This window comes from Gracilinanus agilis, chromosome 6, assembly GCF_016433145.1.
Source record: "Gracilinanus agilis isolate LMUSP501 chromosome 6, AgileGrace, whole genome shotgun sequence".
Lineage (NCBI taxonomy): Eukaryota > Metazoa > Chordata > Mammalia > Didelphimorphia > Didelphidae > Gracilinanus > Gracilinanus agilis.
Window position 1 is genome coordinate 127,334,682 of NC_058135.1, and position 21,397 is coordinate 127,356,078.

Sequence of the window (21,397 nt, forward strand, 5' to 3'; positions counted from 1 at the left end):
AGATGTCTCTCTCTCTCTCTCTCTCTCTCTCTCTCTCTCTCTCTCTCTCTCTCTCTCTTTTTCTTTTTTTTTTTTTTGGATTCCAGTCTATTGCTTGTTTGTCCAGATCACACAACTACCCCAACAATTTGGCCCAAATCTCCACAATTGGCAGTTTCTGCTCAAGGGAGGGCCAGTACTGAAATAGCAAGGGTGTTACAGGTCAGGACTGAAGTACATTGGCAAAGATGAATGGGGGAGCTTACAAGCTTACATAGCACCTGCCAGCATTAAGCCTGGCTCAGGCCAATGCAATTATTTCCTCACTTTCTCAAGCACTAAATTTGCCCACGACAGGAGAGGGGAAAGAGTTCCCTGGAACCTCTTCAGGTAGCATACATGGTGGATTAGAATCAGATGCAGTGGTCTGCATTCTATTCATATGCCATACGTTGGAGTCTGAGGCTTAGTTCTACTCCATTTGGAAAAGTCTGCTTCTGCAAGAGATTTAAAATAAATGGGCAGAGACAGACTCTGAGTCAGAAATTCCAGCTTCTAGTTCCATTCTACGTGGATTTTTATGTGGGTGATTTGGGGGTAAAACACGTATGTTTGTGTCTAAATTTCTTCTTTGATGAAATGGGATTACTGCAGTGGAATTATTTCCCACACATCCCCTTTCCTGCTTTTTTCTTGCTCCTTCCTTCCTTCCTTTGATCCTTCATTCCTTTGTTCCTTCATTCCTTCCTTCCTTTCTTCTTTCCTTCCTTCATTCCTTCCTTCCCTCCCTATTTCCTCCCTCTTCTCTTCTGTTCTCCCTCTCTCCTTTCATTCCTTCTCTCCATTCCTTCCTGCCTCTCATCCTCCCTCCTTTCCCTTTTCCAATTAAAGAAATCAAGATATGGGTATTTCCTCCATTGGTGCTATATACCCTGGCACCTTGTGGGTGGCTTGTAGTCTCCTAGAGTTGCCTGGGACACTGAGGGGTTAAGTGGTTTAATCATGGTCATATACAGCTAGAGTCTGTCAGTCAATATTTGAACCCAGGTCTTCCTAAGCTCTCTAGCCACTATATTGTGTTTCTCATTTTTACATCCTTCAAAACTGTGATATAGGTCATAGAATCAGAGATTTAAGCCTGGAAGGACATCTATGGCAATCCCTCATTTCACATGTGAGAAAACAGAGATGCAGCAAAGTTAAATGACTTACCCAGGCCATTTAAGTGTAGACCTCTCTAGGACCATCCCTCATCAAGTCCAGCTCTCTGATTTTAGTTTAGTATTTAAAACTTTGATGCCTTTTTCCAATGAATCCCTTTGCCCTCAGCTATAGTGATCCTTCCCTTGTAACAAAGTTTTCCAATTCCCTGGTTTTGCAGAAAAGGAAACTGAGTCCCAAGGACATAAAGTAGCTTGCCTATGGTACCACAGCTAGCCAGTGGCAAAACTGGGCCCAGAACCTATCTCTCTTAACTCTTTGTCCAATGCCTTTCACTATGAAGAGTGTTTCGAAAATTGATGAGATTCTATTTGCAAAGCACACAGAAGTCTCTAGGTGAAAAGTGTTCTCTAAATGCAAACTATTATTGTTGTCAGGGAAATTAATTGACAAGGTACCTATGCTGACCCTAGTTAATTATTATGTAAATGGGATAGTTTGTTGGGTTTATGATTATTTATTGCTATAAGATTACCAACTGGGATTAGATGCTTAGATGGCCTGGTCGATTCAGTCAAAAATGAGCTTAGATTGAGAACAGTAAGGAACATTAGAAGTCATTTAGTCCAATTCCCTCATCTTAGAGATGAGTGACTTTCCCAGGATCACATAAGTGGTAGAACTGGGATTTTAATCAGAGTGAGGCAAGAGATTTATGTTCTGTGTTTCTAAATTAGGTGATTGATGACTTTGGAGTTAGAAGACCTGAGATCAAAACTCACTTCTGATGTTATTAATCTATATGACTTGGAATAAGTCTCTTAAACTCTCTGGACTTGTTTCCTTATCTGAGAATCGAGCAGGTTGAACTAGATACGACTTCTGAATTTCCTTCCACCTCTAAATTTATGATCTTATCAACCCAGGTCACTGGATTTCAAATCCAGAGCCTTTCCCACTATTTCATGATGCTTCTAGGGAAGCAAGGTGGTATAGTCGAAATCAGGCTGGACCTAGAGTTAAGAATCAAATTCAACACTGGCCTCAGACATCACTTACCCCTGTTTGCCTCAGTTGCCTCATCTGTAAAGAATGAGCTGGAGAAGGAAATAGCAGGTCTACTCCAGTATCTTTGCCAAGGAAACCCCAGATGAGATCAGAGAGTTCAACATGACCGAAAGGCTGACAGCAACAACATATGAGGGTTTTGTTAAAGAGTGGTTTGCCGAAAACCCATCCTCCTGATTCTACGAGTGGGCTCCGTAACTTCCTCAAGCTCACTTTGGGTGTAGGGGTTATTGTCCTTCTTGTGAAGACCCTAGCTATGACGTGCTTAGGGTTTTATTTTATTTCCCTGGTGTTATTGTTTGAACTGTAGAAGAATGCTTTGTAGATGTTTTAGAATTATGTATTGAGACTTAGTTTATAAATGTGTCATGGGTGTTCCTCCCCTTCCTGCCCCTCCACTCCCCCCACCCACCCATTCCTCAGGTTCATCAACACCAGGACCGAGGCGAGACCTTCCAGTGCCAGCTCTGTCCTTTTACCTCCTCCCGTCACTTTAGCCTGAAGCTCCACATGAGATGCCATCAGCACTTCCTGAGGACAGAAGCCAAGGTGAAGGAGGAGATCCCAGAAACAGACGTCAAGGGGTCCCCACAGCTCAGTGAGAGTGCTTGTCTGGGACAGCAAAGAGAAGGAGTGGGGACCGAGTTAGTGGGGACTCCAGTCATGTCTAGAACTCCAGAAAGGACTAGCCAGAGCAGTGCTGGGATTCCACCTTTGTTGGTCAAGGAAGAACCCAAGGAAGATAATGGCTTGTCCCCTTCTTTTACCCTGAATGTTGCGGATAGACCCATGAACAACACAAAATTGAAAGACACCTCAGACTACGTAGCCAACACTGCATCAGCGTTGTTCAGCCAAGACATCTCTGTGAAGATGGCGTCGGACTTTCTCATGAAGCTGTCAGGTAAATGAGTAGGGTGATGCTCCTCTGCTGTGTTCTCTCTTTCTCTCTTCCTGCCTCCTTTCTCGTTGGGCCTCTGAGACACATCTCCTCCCTTCTAAGCGCTCCAATGATTTGGGATTAGGCTTTCCCTAGTCAGTTAAAGAAAGGGTTTTGTTTCTCTTTTCCATTTTTCTTTTCTTTTGCATTCTCTCTCTCTCTCTCTCTCTCTCTCTCTCTCTCTCTCTCTCTCTCTGTGTGTGTGTGTGTGTGTGTTTAAGGTGATCATAATGACATTGGGAGCCAAAGCTTTGCCTTGGTCCCGGGCCAGATGCTCATTGTGACCTTGGGTTTCCCATTTACCTTCTCCCTGCTTTGAGTTCTGTAAAATGCCTGGGTGGAATGTATCTGATTTCATCTGTTCTTTGCTATCTCCATTTTAAAGGCATCTCAGGACAAAGAAATACAGATTAACATTAGGTAGTGTAGATTTTTTTTTTTTAATGTGGGGACACCAGAAAGGTTTCCAAAGAAATTCTGAAAGCATGTTACTCTTTTTCATTGACTCCCCTCGCCTGTAGCAAATTATACAAGGGTTTCTTTTTCTCTTTGTCACCATTTTTTTTTTTCTCCTTCAGCCTGTTTTGTGATTATTCAGAGGTTAAGCAGTGGTACCAAGATGGGGAGAGGGGAGTGTTTTTGCTGACTCCATTGTTGGTTCGCCAGGGCACGTGGTGAGGTTGCTCAGCAGCTTATGAAGTTTTTTTAAACTAAGATTTTAAATTTTAAAGGCAATGTGGAGGGTGGGGAAAGGTCGGTTGAGAATTGGTTCTGTCTTTCACTGAAGATGGCAGTCCCCAAGATGATTTCCAAATGCCATTTCAGCTCTTTGGAGATTGACAATACCCTTTTAAATGGAGAATAATTGGTCACCGCCTTTCTTTAAGGGGATGTGAGTTGCATTTTACTAAATGTCACTGCCAGGTGAATTTGAGGTTCGGTTTCACTTGTGCTTCCCTTTGCTCAGTGAGACTTCAGTCGGGTCTTGTGGAATGGCTTCATGTCCTCATCGCCCCTGATCTTGCCTCTCAGGGGAGTGTTCTAAGACTTACCCTGGAAGGAATCGGAAGCGGGAAATGGAATACAAGGTGTGGAAGAAATTTACTGAAGGCAGAAGGGAGGGGGAAGAGGGTAGGAGTTATTACAATACATCAAAAGCCTGGAAGATTGAGGACCATCCTACCTGGAGATTAATGATGCCGTAGGAGTTAGTCATCTAATAGAAAAATTTCTCATGGAGTTAAAAAGTTGCTGTATTGTTTAAAAGGCGATGTTATTTTAATTCGTCTAGATTTGAAAAGAGTAGTAATTTGGCGTGTGTGTGCATGCGTGTGTGTACATGCGTGTGTGTGCATGTGTGTATGCATGTGTGTGTGAGTATGTGTGTATAGATGAGAGGAGGACAGGCAAGTTCCTGGATGTACATATGATTTCATCAGGACTTAAAGTTCCTGGTATGGAAATTCATACCACTGATAGGGGTTACCAGCTTGCCATCATTTAGCCTTAGTTGTTTGGGACACTGAGCAGTTCAGTACTCATAGACAAACGGCTAGTATGTATTAGCAGAAGAACCTGAATCCAGGTCCCCCCCCCACCTCCAAGGCCAGCTTTTTACCATTATTTTCTAGTCTTTCTTCTGCGCTCTTCTTTTACAGTCTTCTCAGTTACTTTGAATATCGTTCCCCAGAAGATCCAGTTTCCCTTTTGACAGCCTAGCTTGATGCTATATGGCAAATGTTGCCTTTTTTTGGGGGGGGGCCTCACTGAATCTAATCCCAGGGAAAGGATGGAATGGTGTATCACACAGGTGTCAGACTCACGCCCAAAGCAGATTAAAATGCCATCAGGAACTATTCCACAAAATTCATTAAAATACAAGAAAATACACAGAATGTTAGTGTGGGGTTTTCCAAGTCCCACACCTCCTAGGGGGATTTCTGTTTACGTTTGACACCACTGGTATAGTAGATAGTACACTGTTCTGGAGTCAGGAAGACCTGGGTCCAAATCCTACTTCAGAAACCTACTAATCATCTAAGGCATTTAATCTCTCTGGACCTCTCAGTTTTCTCACCTATAAAAAGAGGAGGCTGGACTCATTGGCTCCTATGGTTCTTTCCAGCTCTAAACCTATAATTCTATAAAATGACCTGTTTCTGCATTCAAGCTTAGAAAAAGGCAGAATTTGCTTTTCTTAGAAGACTTTCTGAACCCTGACTTTATAAATGTCAGGGACTAGGAAAAGTAGAGGTGGGTAAGCCCACGAAGGGCAGCTTTAAAAGTGGGGGGCTTAATCCTTGTAAGTGAAAAACCGACGGACGCATGGTGATGCTCTCATACCGAGTTCAGATGGGCCTTTCTCAAAGACATGCAAGACGTCATGCCGTAAGTGGCTCCAGACCTCGGCTGGGGCCAACAGTAGATAAGAGGGCTTGTTATGGCTGCTCAGAGCATAGAAGCAGAAGGGGGTGGGAAAGCCTGCTCAAAGCCAGAAGAAAGGGAGAGAAGGGGAAGGGGCTGTTACCCAGAACCTCTGTATCATGAGCTAATGTTTTTCAATTAGCAGCAGACTCGGAGCTGTTTACAGTTCGGCAGACTGATACGTCTTTGCCCACTGATCTATTGGCATCAGAAAACAGATACAAATATGCACTATTTATGCAAAAGACCCATGCAGTTATTTTATGGTGACTTACTAGAGGTCTAGGAACCTGACTTGTATGCACTGTTACCTAGCAACATGTTATAAAGTCACTGGGGGAGTGAGATGCATCTGTAATTTTTTTTGCGCATATTTGGATGTAAATGGAAACTTGGTGGATGTGGCAGTGCTACCCAGGGGAAGTGGTGTTCCTTTAAAAGGAAAGGAATATGCTTTTCTGGAGGGCTCTGCATCCAGCCACAGAGTTGGTGGTGCTTTGCCTCCCCACAGGGCTTCGATTGAGGTGTGGAATGCAATGAGTGGTACCTGGCAGTTTCTGGGAATGCCTGTTTCCCAGACCAGGAGGCTAAATTTCCCTGGCCCGCTGCCCGAGTCTTCGGCTCTTCCTGCCATCCCAAGTAGTAGCCTGCTTGTTCCTTGTGCAGGGCCCCATCTCTTGGCCTCATAACGGCGCTATTGTTCTCCTGCCGAATTTTCAGCCGGGCTCCCCCAGTGCACCTGCTGCGACTATAGGGTGCAGCTGTTTGCTCGCACGAAGTCTGTGAGTGGCTGTGCCAGTCAGACCACTGTCTGTGCACACTGGAAAACAGTGACAAATTCAAACATGTGGATACCTACTTGTTCCACTAAAAAGGGGTGGGGGGAAGAAGGGCAACAGACCCAAGAGGAGAGACTCCCATAATTAGCAGCGATCTTGTTCCTCGCTCTTAAAGTGAAGCCAAAAAAAAAATTACCTAATGATGGCACATGGGCTTAAAATTGAAGCAAGGGAAGCTGTTCCAAATTAATCCCAAACTCCCATGTTTTTAGCTTTCTTAGCTTTGGTAGCAGTAATGATGACAAGACAAATACAATCCCTTCCTTGAACCACTTTCTCTCTTTCTGAGTTCCCCTTTCTCCCAACTGGACCCACAATGAGTTCTTTTCCTCCCAGTCTCCTAGTATCCCTGGAAGAAGAATGGCGTTTGTTAGAACTGACGATTCTCCATGCTTCGCTGCTAATAATTGACCAGGCTAGAAGCAGACACACTGCTAACCTCACCATCACTTCTCTAGGTTTGGGGGAAAATCTGATCGGTTGCCTCGAAATAAGCCTTGGAGCCTTTGAGATTCTGCTCTGTGTTCCTAGTAGGACGCTGTCACCTCCCGTGTTTGAATCTACCTTAGGAGCTCAAGAGCAAGGGTGAGAGCAGGGAGAGGCTTGTCCCTGAGATGAGTGGCTTGGATAGATCGAAAGCAAGCTACTACTGTGGTTTAGTGCTTACCCGTCAGCCAGTGCTCTTTCTTGTAAAGTGATGTTTTCTTTGCTAGTTCGTGGTGCTCATGTGAATGAAGGCTCTACAGGAATATTTCAGTGCTGCTAGTGTTTTCTTCTCCACCGTAAATGATTAAATAGAAAATTACATTGGGTAGGTATGGCCAACTTTGGGCATGAACGGTGACTTCATTTTCTCTATTTTGCTTGAAAATTTTCCCAACCTCTCTTTTAGTTCAGGATGTTCTATGGCCACATCTCAGTTGAAATATCATCAATAGGTTTGATTTCCATCTCTGTGCTTCAAATCCCAGTACTTCCCAAGGCCATATTGGTTTGGGAAATGCTACTGTAAGTGCATGCTTATCAGACCTTTTTTACCAGTGATTATAGCAATGGATATTCCACCTTCTAAGCTCCCGTATGTTCCCGTGGCATTTACAGAAATGTATTTTAAGTACCCTCTTCTGTCTCTCATCCTTGACTGAAGCAGAAAAAAGGCAGATTGAGGTGTGGTGAGGCCAATGCATAGGCAAGCAAGTCTAGCCTGGGCCAGAAAGACTCCAAGAACCCCATGTTTTTCCTTGTGTAGCAACCCAGAGGCAATGAGAGGGGCATCTGATGGGATTCGGTAGAAGGTCAGACACCATAATGTCCATCATAAGCTTCAAGATCTACGAAAATTTAAAAGACAAAAGGAATGAATCCTAATTGTGGGGTATCTCAGGAGGTCAATTGAAAGCTGTGTTTGGAAAACCCTCTATATTCTCTCGGTGTAAATGATGCTTTTCAAGATATAAAATGTTATTCTCACTCTCCAAACTGTATCTTTGCAGTTGACAGCATCTTGGCACATTTACTACAAGGCTGAAGTGGTATTTTAATTCCTGGTTTTCCAAAATTAAAGATACAAATGATTTCAGCTATTTTAAATCTGGAAAGTGGCACATAGGAAAAAAAATTAAGTCTTCCAGGTTGTGCATTTTTGACAAAATGAAGACCCAAATATCCCTAATTGGGAAAGTGACCTTTTTCTTTTGGGCAAACATCTGGTCTCTTGACTTCAACATAGTGTTTTTAAAGCAAATGGTATGAGTATTGTCATAAATCATTGTTCATGGATATGGGAAGACAAGTTCAAGTCCAGCATCTGATCCATAATTACTGTATGACCCTGGGCAAGTCATTTAGCCCCTAGTGCCCCAAGCAGCTCTTTAAGATTATTGATGAAAGGGATTTTCTCCGGTTGTTCCTAAGCGTAAGGAAATCACAGATTTGGGAAAACGAGAATAACAACATAACCCAATTCCAAAACGAATGGGGACTAGGTAAAATGGCAACTACAGAATCTCAGAATTGGGAAGTAACTTAGAGACTTTCAAACCAAGCCATGTCTGAATGAGAATACTCAACAAGTGGCTCTTTAGCCTCTACCTGGGGAGTTGCCTCTTGAGGCATTCCATTCCATTTTGGACAAGTCATTTAAGCCTGTTTGCCTTAGTTTCCTCATCTGTCAAATGAGCTGGGGAAAGAAATGGTGAACCACTCCAAAATCCTGAATGGTTGGACACCACTGAAAATGTCTGAAAAATTTCTCGATGTCTTGCCTAAAGTAGCCTCTCTTTATCTTTTATCCATTGTTCCTTCTTCTGCTCTTTAAAGTCAATAGAACAGATCTAATACCTGTTGCACAGGAGAGTGCTTCTGATACCTTAAGGCAGTGACAGTTCCACCATAAACTTTTTGTACTTCTCCAGACTAACTGCTGCTAGTACTTCCAGCTGATCCTCATATAGCATGACCTCATACCCTTGACTCTCTTGCTTTCTTGGTAGATTCTCTGGATGATGGCTTGCCAAACACTTTCCTTCCTAAGTTCCCGGCTCTCCAATTGATCGCCGTAGTCCAGATGCAGTATGACCCTGCAGGGCAGAGTACTGCCTTGATACTATGACCTTCCTCATCCTGGACACTGTTTCACTTGATGGAAGAATCATATCAAATTAGGTTTTGGGTCCCCGCCCCCCAGCCTTGTCACTCTGTTGAGTCATTGAGTTTGTGGTCCACTAAAGTCAGACCAGCTGCTGCCTAGACAAGACCTCCCCCAACTTGTGCTAGAAATTGGATTTTTTTGTTTGAATGGAAAATTTAACTATTTAACTAAATTTAAAGTGCAGCTGCATATTTCTTCATAATTGGAGGACCTTTTTAAATGTATTTGTGCCATGCAGAAACCTTTTGGTGGCATATAAATTTTTTCATTTGCAATTCTGCCTTCTAGAGCTCACAGGCTTCTAGATTCAGGGTTTTCAGTGATATCAATCTGCCTATGGCCATACCATTATCTTGGTTTAGCTGTGGGTCAGTGTTTGAAGAAAGAGAGAAAACTATCACATTGTGGTTGTGTCACCCAGGGCTCATTAACAATGCTAACAATCCGGCAGGCCAATGAAGAACATTGGTTCTCTAGGAATCGACTACACCGAACAAGCCTTCTTCCAAGTGACCGTCCTCCTCGAGCAATGGCCACACTTCCATTCAGGTCTTGTCGAGACAGATGCCTGTGGTAGCCTCTCTGTGGCCACACTTGGATCCTGCTTCTGCCAGCTGGATGATTCTTGACAATGCCCTCCATCCTCTTCACTTGTAACTTCTCTTTCATTGTGGCTATCTATATCTCTAATGTAATAGCCATTCCCTGATGATGTGACTAAAATTTTATGGGGAAGAAGATGCATTCATAAATCATATAAAAGTAGGTGGCATGGTTCAGGGCACTGGACTTCAAGTCAGGAAGGTCTGGGTTCAAATTCTGATTTAGATACCTAGTGGCTATGTGACTCTGAGCAAGATACTTAACTAGTCTGGGACTCAGACTATAAAATGAAGGGGTTAAATTTGAGGACTGCTAAGGTCTTTTCCAATTTCAGGAAGGATGGAAAGGAATAGCATTTTATCAAGCACCTACTGAGTGCCAGGCACTGCGCTATGCACTTGATAAACACTTTCTCATTTGCTCCTTATAACAGTCCTGAGAAATAGGTACCATTATCATCCCCATTTTACACCTGAGGAAAATGAGGCAGACAGAAGCTAAGTGACTTGGCTCGGGTTTCTAGAGCTTGCCAAATGTCTAAGGCTGGATTTGAACTCAGATTTCCTGACTCTAAGTCCAGCGTTCTATCCACTGTGCCAGCTAGCTGTTTTTAACCTCTGGGTCTGTGATCCTATGAATCTCCTTTGATTGAAATATGCTAAAAATAGGAACTCATGACATTCTCACAAAGGTTTCTTAGTCCTCTCCGTGGGGGAGTATATCATAGTTGCCCAGTAGACATGCTACTACATTCATTCATTCACTGAACAAAGATAGGAACCAACTCTGTGTAAGGGACTGTACTGGCTGCAGTGGGAATACAAAGAAGAAGGCATTTAGCTGAGGCATACAAGGGCAGAGGTAATTAAAATATAGAGTGAGGTTGGAGTTATACACACCTCAGATGAATGGAATCTTTGTTACCTCTCCCAGACTCCCAGAGTAAAGGAATAGCAATAGGCATATACAGAACTCAGGCTCTGACTGTTTTGTCTGTTTTTACAAAGCTAGCCAGATTTTTTCAGCACCCTGTCCTCTCTTTGATGTTAAGTTAGATGCGTTCGATTTGGAACTTCATGAATGCTTTTAGTCTAGGAATTTTGCTAGTAACATGCCCTGCCCAGCAATAACTTAGGTTAGTACTTGCACCAAACAGTATTCCTTTGTTTCTATAGCCGACCTCTGTACCAGGAAGATCTGGGTTCCAGGCTTGCTATATCCTGGCCTCGTGACCCTGGACAGTCACCAAACCTCTCTGTATTCTATGACTCTTTAAGGAGCAGAGTGGACACTGCTCTGCTGTGGAAGTGGACATTCCTCACTCCCTCCAACCTCTCTGCACTGATGAAGTCATAGTTGATGTCCAAAATACAAATATCCATTTGTGTCAAATATCAATTGATATCAAATTGATGTCAAAATATGAAACAAAAATCAAATATCAATACAAATGCCAATTTATGGCTAGGCCCTACCGGGCAGCTATGTGGCACAGTGGATAGAGTGCAGACCTAGAGTCAGGAAGATTCATCTTCCTGAGTTCAAAATTGCCCTCAGACACTTACTAGTGGCGTGACTCTGGGCAAGTCACTTAACCCTGTTGGTCTCAGTTTCCTCAACCATAAAATGAACTAGGAAAGGAAATGGCAAAATCATTCCCATTTAGCTGCCAAGAAAGCCCCAAATGTGGTCACAAAGAGTTGGACATACCTGAACAGCAGTAACAAAAGTGCCTCCCTTTCTCCCTGCAGAGGTACTTTTTTTAAAAATATTTTTTCAGGTATTTATATGTATTCCATATAGAAATGTCATCTGATTTGATTGAATTAACATTTTGGGTCATAGATTCAGATGTGAAAGTGTCTTCCATGTTCATTTAATGAATGCAAACGAGCCCCCTCATTTTGCAGTTTAGAAAACCGAGATGAAGAGAAATTAAATGTCTCTCCCACATCCTCAGGCTCTAAATCTATTACTCTTTTCACTGCCCTCTGGTGCCTCCCACATACAAGACAACATGCCAGCCACTGGGAAGGAAGGAAACAATTATCAAATGCCTCCTTTCTACCAGTCACTGTGCTAAGCAGTTTACAAATATGGCATTTGATCTTCACAAGGACCGTTGGAGGCAGGTGGTGTTAACATTCCCATTTTTACAGTGGAGGAAACTGAGGCAGATAGGTGGCTGGCCCCAGGTCACAGAATTAGTGTCTGAGACCTGCTTTAAACTCAGGTCTTTCTTACTCCCAGTACTCGAACCTCTGTGCCATCTAGCTTCACTGGAGATGCAAACACGAAGGAAAAATAGTCCTTGACCACAAGTTGCTTATATACTCCTGGGAGAATGCAGTATTTATACAGATAAACAAGTATTAAATAATTTGAGGCAAGAGAGAACCAGGAAGATCCAGAAATCTTTCTTTTAGGAGCAGAGAGATGCTGGCTTCCTCCTGAGATGATGATCTGACAGTGAGACGAGCTTACTAAATAAGAAAAGTAGTTTTAGAAGAAGGAAAATTAGTCATTTATCTTAGGCAAGATTAATTTCATTTAAAAACGCAAAATAAAATTTGAACGGAGTTACTTTCCCCCATTCCTCCTCCGGGGCAGCTTTTGTTCCTATTCACACCTAGGCCTAAAACTTTAGAATTCTTTTAAACTCATTCCTTTCTTCAGTTCCCCCAGTCATTAAATCCTGTTGCTTTTCCCTTGCACATTATATCTGAAATCTATTCCTACTGCTCTTCCCACTGCTGTGCTAGTCATTCTTTCACATCTTGATTGGAGTGGGAAGACTCACTTCAATCAGTGTTGTATACTACTGACAAATTAGTCTTTCTGAAACTTTCATCATTGCCATTCCCTTGCCCCAAACCATATTGATAAAGTCCAGACTCTTCTGCCTGGTTTGGAAGGCTATCCATCCATAATCTGATTTCACTCTCCCTAGCCAACCTTATTTCCCACAGTCTATCCCTGTCCTTTAAATGGATTATGAGCTTTTTTTTTTGTTTCATTTTCCCTGATATTAGTCACTTGCCTAAAATGCTCTCCTCCCTCCCCATCCCTCTTTAGCCTGTCCATACCCTATCAGTCCTCTAAGGCACAGATCAAGTCAAATTTCTTTTTTCATGAGGAGTCGAAATTGTTCGAAGATGTGCTTGTTGCCCTTAATTAGTAAGTTTGAAAAATGGAAGACTGGCCTCGTGAAGTCTAATTGTTTTTTGGCAGTAGGTCTATCTCAGTGATGGTGAACCTTTTAGGGGGAGGTGATATGAGATATGTCCTTAGGTGAAAGGGAGTGGAGCAGCCTGGCCCCACATCCCTCTGGCTTTCTAATAATGAACTCTGGCAAACTCTGTGCTAGGGCAGTGGCATATATGCCTACAGAGAGGGTTCTGAGTGCCCCCTCTGGCACATGTGCCATAGGTTTGCCACCACCACTCTGATAGCTACCATTTGGTGATTGGTAATATGGTAGGATTTTTTCATAGACACTCTTCTCCATCCCCCCACAAAAAGACTGACCCCAAGTATGAATTATTAAAAAGAGAGAAGATAAGGTTTTCAATCTAGTTTTCTATGTTTACTATAATTTTAAGTCAAAACAGCACCAGTTATTTAACTAAACATTCATCATTTATTGTAAGTACAGTAAAGAACAAATACAGTATATTGCAAGAGTTTTTAAAAATAGAAATACTTATGTGCAAAATGAAAAGAACTTTTTAATTTCCATTTTCACTTTTAGCAATCCCTACTTAATTAAACTTTGACTTACTTTTCTATTCCCAGAGAACTTTTTACTTCTCTTGTCTTTAATGCTTCCAGGTGTTGAAAAGTCTTTGGTCCTTGACCTTAACAAAGCTGCCTTCAGTTTAGGTGATAGGAGTCTACATCATTATTAACTGAGAACTGTTGATAGTACAGCTGCTTCTTGCTAATGCTTAATACTTATTAAATAGTTATTCCTTCTTCTCAATAAAAAATACCTTGTTAATCTCAAGGAAGACTTCCTTTCATCCCTTATTCCTTGATTTTTTTTGGTCCAGGTAAGAAATATTAAAAAAAATAGAGGAAAAAGAAATCATGCCACAGCTCTTTCATCTCATTTTGCCCTCCCCCTTTCTGTAAAGTTTGCAGTCACCCAATGATTATTTCCTTCAGGAAGAAGTTACCTTAGCAACCAATTTACCAACTCCCTCAACTTCACCCGCTATCCACCCCCCCCAAGCTTTTATCTGTGCTCTGTTAGCACTGAATTGCTTCTTTGCTCAGTCCTGCAGTGTTACAATCTGCTTTGTCAAGGAGTCAAAAAACCACATCTGAGCAAAAAAGAAGTTTTTCAACAAGGTTTACAGAGATTTCTTCACAGAGGAAAAGGTTTGGTGTTCAAGGACAGTGTGACAAATGGTAGTAAGAAGGGTCTATTTGTCTCTTAATTACCAGTAATCAGCCTCTTAGAATTGGAAATGGGAAAACTATTCTCCATCCAGATAACCTTTTTAACTTTGGCACCAATGTTTATTATCCCATATTTTAGTTTAGCTCTCCATTATTTCAAAAAGTTGATTCTTATTCCTTAAGATGGTAGCCCTCCCTGAGCGATTTTTACCAATTTCTGACCAGAGAATGCCTTCAATGCTGAGAGAATCTGGCTGGGGAAAAGAGAAGATGGTAAAATAGATGCTTTCTTAAAAAGAGAACACCTCTCCCCTCCCACCTTCCAACACATTGCCAAAGCTACATCTCTGGAATGGGTCAAAGCGGCTGTTCTGAGATATGTTTGCCAACCAGTCTTCAGGCAGTCTTAAGAGAATTAGTAGGGAGGGAGAGAGTTCTATGTGAGAACAGAATAAAAAAAGACAATATCGTTTTCAATGAGCCACAATCTATAGCTATTCCCTTAGCAAATTCTGAAAAAAGAAATAGAGAAAATTGCTCTTCAGTTCACATATTTTTGCATCGCTGGGTTCTGGGGCTTCCCCCCCCCCTTTTTACACTAGGATAATAAAAAGCTAGCAATTTTGCAGTCATGTCATTAATTTCAAAGTGTAGGTTTCATAGTGCTGCTGTCAGTATAAATATTTCTGATCACTTAGAGATCTATTTGTAGGCTTGGTAGCCTTCAGATGTGCATTTTCATACTTTCCATCTAGCCTTTTAATTGTGAATTAAGTACAAAAGGTCAATGGTGTGGCAAATTAAAGGTCGGGCAAATAAAAGTCTCCAGAATCCTTCTTTGCTATAGCATGAGATTCGTCTCCGTTCTTCTGGGAGGTTGCTTAGTTTTCTGCCTAAGGATTCTTTGACAGATCAGAATGAAAACCAGATACTTCCTGCCTTCCAAACTTAACAATTCAGAGGGGTATAGTTTGGCCAGCTTTGTTCTTCTACTGTCTTATCCAGGAGACTTCCTCCTATGGGCATTGGGGTCTTTAGAGGAATGTTATCAGTCTATTTTGGCTTTTCCCACATACAAAGCTCCATCTCCACCTTGCCAAGACTTTGCACTGACTGTTTTCCTATGGATGGATCACTTGTACCAACTCTTCGAATTCCCAGCTTGCTTTCAGACTCAGTTCAGGTACCATCCCATATTATCCCAGCAGGAAATCTTTCTTGGTCCTCCCAGATGCTAGTGCCATCTTCTCTAAGGGTACCTAATATCTACTCTGTATATATCTCGTATGTCCTAACTTTATATGTGGTCACTCTCGGTAGAATGTAAACTCCCTGAGGGCAGGGTCATTTTTGTTTTTGTTTTTGCTTTCTTCACCTACATTTAGCACAGAGTCTGGAATATAATGGTCAGTACTTTATTGATTGATTCGCAATGACAGTGATCCAGTTAGAAAGTCAAATTTTTGAAACATCAGAAGCATTTCTCCAGAAATACAACATTCTAAACTCCTGCTAAGGGTTGAGTCTACATACAAATGGTTTAACTCAATTTTAGGTAAATCTGACAAAGCCTGCTTTCCTTGAGAGCTTTCCTTCTCCTACCATCCCACTACCTCCCTATTAAAATGTTATAGCAACTGGGAAAGGGAAAATGTTAATTTTACTGTTTTTTTAAATAATGTTCAGAGTGGTATAATGCTTCAAATGAATTTTAGAAAGGCAGGACAAAAAAATAAAGACTTTACTGGGACCACTACCTCTCTTAGGGCATTTTGGAGCCTTTTGTATCCTGCCATATTGTAGAGTCATTCCCATTTAAGGCCATGAAAATTTTTTTGTTGATCCAGTTGAAATCTTTGAAGGCTTAAAGAGAAAATAATTTTTTTAGGTCTGCAAAAGTTTTCATTATTCTCCGTGATCTGAATGATGCTAATTTTTTTTGGTTTAATCCTCCAGATCACTTTCCTTCCCAAATAATAACCTAAAATTGTGTATGTATTTTGATTGCTTCCATATAGTTAGTATCTTCTCTGGAAATTAGGATTTACTTTCAATATTCTTTTTTTTTTTAATATTTTAATATTTGCTTTCTGTCCTAGTGTTATTTTGAAGTCAGAAAAGCAGCAAGGGCTAGGCAATCTGGGCCAAGTGACTTGCTCAGGGTCTCAGAGCTAGGAAGTATCTGAGATCAGATTTGAACCCAGGTCTTCCAGACTCCAGACTTGGCATCCTGTCCACTGTGCTCCTTAGCTGCTCCAATACACTGGCTTTTAAGTCAGAGGATCTGGATTCAAATATTAGCTTGGTTTCTTGGGCATTGTGCTCTTTAATTTCCTCATCTACAAAATGATGGGTTGTTCTACATGAGTTCCATCTATTCTATATACATCTTGCTTGTACAGTATGTTACCTCCCCTATTAGAATGTGAGCTTCTGGAGGGCAAGAACTCTTTGCTTTTCTTTATCTCTGTAGCACTTAGTAAGTGTCACTCACATGGCAAGCACTTAATTAATGCTTGTTGACTGACAGACTGAATTATCAGAAAGGTCCTTTCCAGTTCTAAATCTTTGGATCTATAATCTCATTTGGGAAGGAAGACCACAGATAGAAGATGCCATGAAGGAAGATACAGGTGATGGCCACTGTTCTTGGGATCACAGAAGTATAACATCCTCAGTTTACAGATGAGGAAACTGAGACACAGAGAAGCTGGGTGACTTGCCCAGTGTCACACAAATACATAGCAGAGTTGGTGTTCAGTTGCAAGTTCTCTGGACATCAGACCCAGCACTCTTTCCAGTGTACCATATTATGGCAGGCAACTAGGTAGCTCATTGGATAGAGTGGTAGGTGAAGAGTTCTAAAAGAATATATAAATATAATTTCATCTATGAGAAACCAGTAGGTGTTTTGGGCAACTGCCACTTACAGATTAAACTCACAAAGAAGGATAGTGTATCATCATAAATTTCTATTCTATTCCCTAAATTATTTCATTACAAGAGCCAGAGACACCTGAGTTCAAATATGACCTCAGACATTAGCTGTGTCATCCTGAGCAAGTCACTTACCTTCTATTTGTCTCAGTTTCCTCATCTGTAAAATGAAGATCAGAATAGCTCCTTACCTCCTCAGGTTGTTGTGAGGATCAAATAAGAAAATAATTGTAATGTACTTAGCACACAGTGCTTGTCCTATAGTAAATGTTATATAAATTCTAGTTCTCGTCCTCATCTTCATCCTCATCATCATTATTTTTCATTAACCCACTTGCCAGAGTTTGGGAAGGCTTACATGGACAAAAAAACAAATGCCAAGGGAGAAAGTTGCTGCAGAGGGGACACTCCCGTTTGAGAGATACGGAAATTATTTCCTTGGGCACATTGCTCCCTCTGGTTCTGTCCCTGATAACACTTATTGCCAGGGGGATGGATTCTAGTACCCCCCACCCCAGGAAATTTTATGCCATCTTTTCCATTGGCAGTGTCAATGCCTAATGGGAAATATGATTGTTCCAAAGACAGTGGAGGTGTAACCTGTGCCGACCACCATGGCAAAGCTTTAAGCTTAATCTTGGAGGGTCTTGTCATGAGTGTTTGGATCATGTCTGTGGTGGCCTCCCCAAATATTTCTAATGAACCTTCCTGTGATATATTGGAGGGTGGGGTTTCGAGTTCCACAATTTATCTCCAGGTTGTTTGGAAACAACACTTCCTATTATGCACATTTCATTCATTATAATACTTTTATTTCATCACAACATGGAAACCTGGTCCTGAGAAGCAGATAGACAAGCATTTGTCGTGTTTCTGGCTATGGGGAGTCTGGGAGTGGGGATTAGAAAGGGAAATTTACAGACTTGTCTTTGGGCATCAGGGATTGAGAAAGGGATTTGTTTCCTTTTCTGATTTAAAAAAAAATTAATGATTTACTTCATTTGTTAAATTGGAATGGGGTTTCTAAAGGGCATTCTACCAGGAACTGCTAATGTCTAAATCAGTCAAAATACTCTTTCTCAGAAAATAAAGTAAAACAAGCCGTATTAAATGAAATAAAAACCCATCGGGGATTCTTTTAAGGATCTCCATTGTAACAAGGGGCCAATCAAACAGAGTCTAATTGGCCACTTGTCAGGGATGTTATAGAGGATATATTTATGCTTACAAGTAGGTCTAGGTACCCTCTGAGATACCTGACAGCCAGCCATTTTAAGTGTTTGGGGTGGAATTGGGAGGTTCAGACCTCTGATTCCTCAGTATGGAAACTCTCTAACTGAAGCAGATTGACAACTTCTCATTAACGTAGAATCTTAGAGAGTTGCCTGGGGGTACTAAGATGTGATTTGCACATGGTCATGCAGCTATTTGTCAGAAGAGGATTTAAACACAAGTCTGATTTATTCCAAGGCTGTCCTTCCATCCACTATGCTGTTCTTGTCTCATGTTTCAATCATAAAGTTCCTTTAAAATGATAAGTAAAATGATGAGGTTGAAAAAGATTTGCTTACCTTTTTTTCTAGCTTGTATGGGATCAGCCAAGTTAGCAAAGTTCAGATGCTTTAGGGCTATGCTCTGGCTTTGTTCTGTTCTGTGACTGTATTTGCACCCTCAACTTCAGCCAAACATCTTTTCTTCTCTCTCTTTCTCTCTCTGTCTCTCTCTCATCTATTTGTCTGTCTCCATCTATATCTACTAAAAATTTTTTTTAATATAATCCTTACCTTCTGTCTTAGAATCAATACTAAGTATTGATTTTAGGGCAGAAGAGTGGTAAGGTCTCAGCAATGGGGGTTAAGTGACTTGTCCAGGGTCATACATCTAGGAAGTCTCTGAGTCCAGATTTGAACCCAGGTCCTACTGACTCCAGGCCTGGTACTCTATTCACTGTGCTGCCCAGCTATCCCTTTTAACAGTCATTTTTACAAAATTTTGAGTTCCAGATTCTCTCCCTCTCACTCACCCCTTCCCTCCCCATTGAGAAGTAAAACAATATGAGATCAATCATTCACAAGAAGTCATTGTAAAACATATTTCCATATTATCCATATTGGAAAAAGTAATAAAAAGCAAGAACTATAATTAAAGTTAAAAAAGTATAATTCAATCTGCATTCAGAATTCATCAACTCTCTCTCTGGAGGTGGATAATATTTTTCATCTTGAGTCCTTCAAAATTATCTTAGATCATTGTACTGATCAGAGGAGCTAAGCCATTCATAGTCAATCATCATTACAAAATTGCTGTTACAGGGTGCAATGTTCTCTTGGTTCAGTTCACTTCCCTTTACATGAGTTCATATAAGTCTTCTCGACTTTTCTGGAACCATCTTGATTATAATTTCTTATAGTGCAATAGTACTCCATCAAATCTTAGTACCACAACTCGTTCAGTCATCCCCCAATTGATGGGCATCCCCTCAATTTCCAGTTCTTTACTACCACAAAAAGAGCTTCTATGAATATTTTTGTACACATAAGTCTTTTCCCCTTTTCTCTCATTTGTATCTCTTTGGGATACAAACCTAGTAATAGCATTGCTGGGTCAAAGGGTATGCACAGTTATATAGCTCTTTGGGGATAGTTCCAAATTGTTATTCAGAATGGTTGGATCAGTTCATAACTCCACCAACAATGCATTAGTGTCTCTTTTGTTCCACATCTCCAGCATCTGTCACTTTCCTTTTTGGTCTTGTTAGTCGTGTTAACCAATCTGAGAGGTATGAGGTGGTATTTCAGAGATGTATTAACTTGCATTTTTCTAATCATGATTCAGAGCACTTTATATGCGACTATTGATAGCTTTCTTCTCCTGAAAACTGCCTGTTCATATCCTTTGACTATTTATCAGTTGGGAAATAGCTACATATTTGAGTAATAAGGTCTTTACCGGCCAAACATCTTGAAAATGTTTGTTGACTACAAAGAGGTCCAGATCAGAGAGGTGGATCCCAACATGACTTCTGGAAAAACAGTTCAAATTCTGTATGTCCTGCCGATGTTAGATCATTAGTGCCCTCTGCATTTAGGAAGACAGCATTTTATTCCTCCTTTTCTTTTTCTTTTTTGTCCTGTCACTGCCCTCCTCCCCTTTGTTGTTGGTCATATTGCCTCTTCATTAATATATTAGGATGTTTTAAGGCAGACAATATTATCTACATGATCTTTAACACTTAGATATAAGCAGAGGTAGAAAGAGGTCTAGAAGCATTCACAGGAAAGAAACCGTTTAGAGATACAAAGAGAAATTGTCCTACATTTTTTGAGTAGGCAACACCTCTGGAATGATGAAATCTCCAAAGGATGAAAAAACCCTCTCATTTCCTGCTTCCCTTCATTAATGGAGCATTCTATATATTTGGGTTTGATCATTTGGTCTGTTATGCTTGGGCCCTGGGTTCCTCTGGTTCTTCTCTGTTCTGCCTTTAAGACTTCCATAAGCCCCACACTTCTAGGATTTCTTTGCGTTTCCTTTTTGGTGACTTATTTTGCTTTACCTCGCTCTTCTTTGACAGCGGCAAATCAGAAGGAGCCCATGACTCTTACATTTAAAGTGAAGGAGGAGCCGAAGGATGAGGAAGCTATAAACTCGACCCTGCCTCAGTCCAGCTACATATTCAGGCCAGGATCCGAAGGGTCAGCCCCCAGCCTCCCTGACGATACGATGAAGCCACAGGAAGGGCAGATGAACACGCTAAGGAGGGATATGTCTGTCAAAGCAGCATCCGAGCTTCTTATGAAGCTATCAGGTATTTGATTTATTCTGAAATATTCATATTCTAATACACACATATGTCTACACATTTATGACTGTACGTATTTATATACACATGCATATGTGTGTATATCAGAATCTATATAATACAGACACATAGAAGACATATCTTTAAACTCAAAAGCCAAGTGGGGCTGCTTCCTGCATAAGGTATAATTAACCCAGCTGCCACTACATTATCACATCCTGGCATTTGGTTCAGGAGCAATCCCGTTTCTGACTTTGCTCTCTTCAATGTGAGGTGCATGTGTGTTCATTTGAATATGCTCCCTGTGCACTCTTCCCCATACAGGACGATGAAGTTCTGCACAGATTTGTACAGTGGACAAGTTCTGAAAAATAATGCTCTGAGAAAATCTCTCTAAACCGAACTGGGATTCTAATTGCATGCAAATGACTTGAATTGTTAGCTTAAATCAGCTATTCTTTTCTAAAACAAGAGCCTTTTATTTTATTTTTATTTGGGGGGTTTTGCATTTAAAATTTTCTTCCCTTCCTCCCTCCCTCCCTCCCTCCCTCCCTCCCTTCCTCCCTCCCTTCCTTCCTTCCTTCCTTCCT

At 41.2% G+C, this 21,397-nt stretch overlaps 1 protein-coding gene across 1 annotated transcript in view; it reads left to right on the forward strand.

Annotated features, from left to right (window-relative positions):
* LOC123252345 (zinc finger protein 827-like) overlaps positions 1-20,821 on the forward strand; it is a 58,559-nt gene extending 37,738 nt beyond the window's left edge. The window contains exons 3-4 of the mRNA XM_044681699.1: positions 2,632-3,112; positions 20,580-20,821. Coding sequence (XP_044537634.1) covers positions 2,632-3,112; positions 20,580-20,821 — 723 coding nt within the window. The remainder of the gene's footprint in view (positions 1-2,631; positions 3,113-20,579) is intronic.
* The last annotated feature ends 576 nt before the right edge of the window (positions 20,822-21,397 follow it).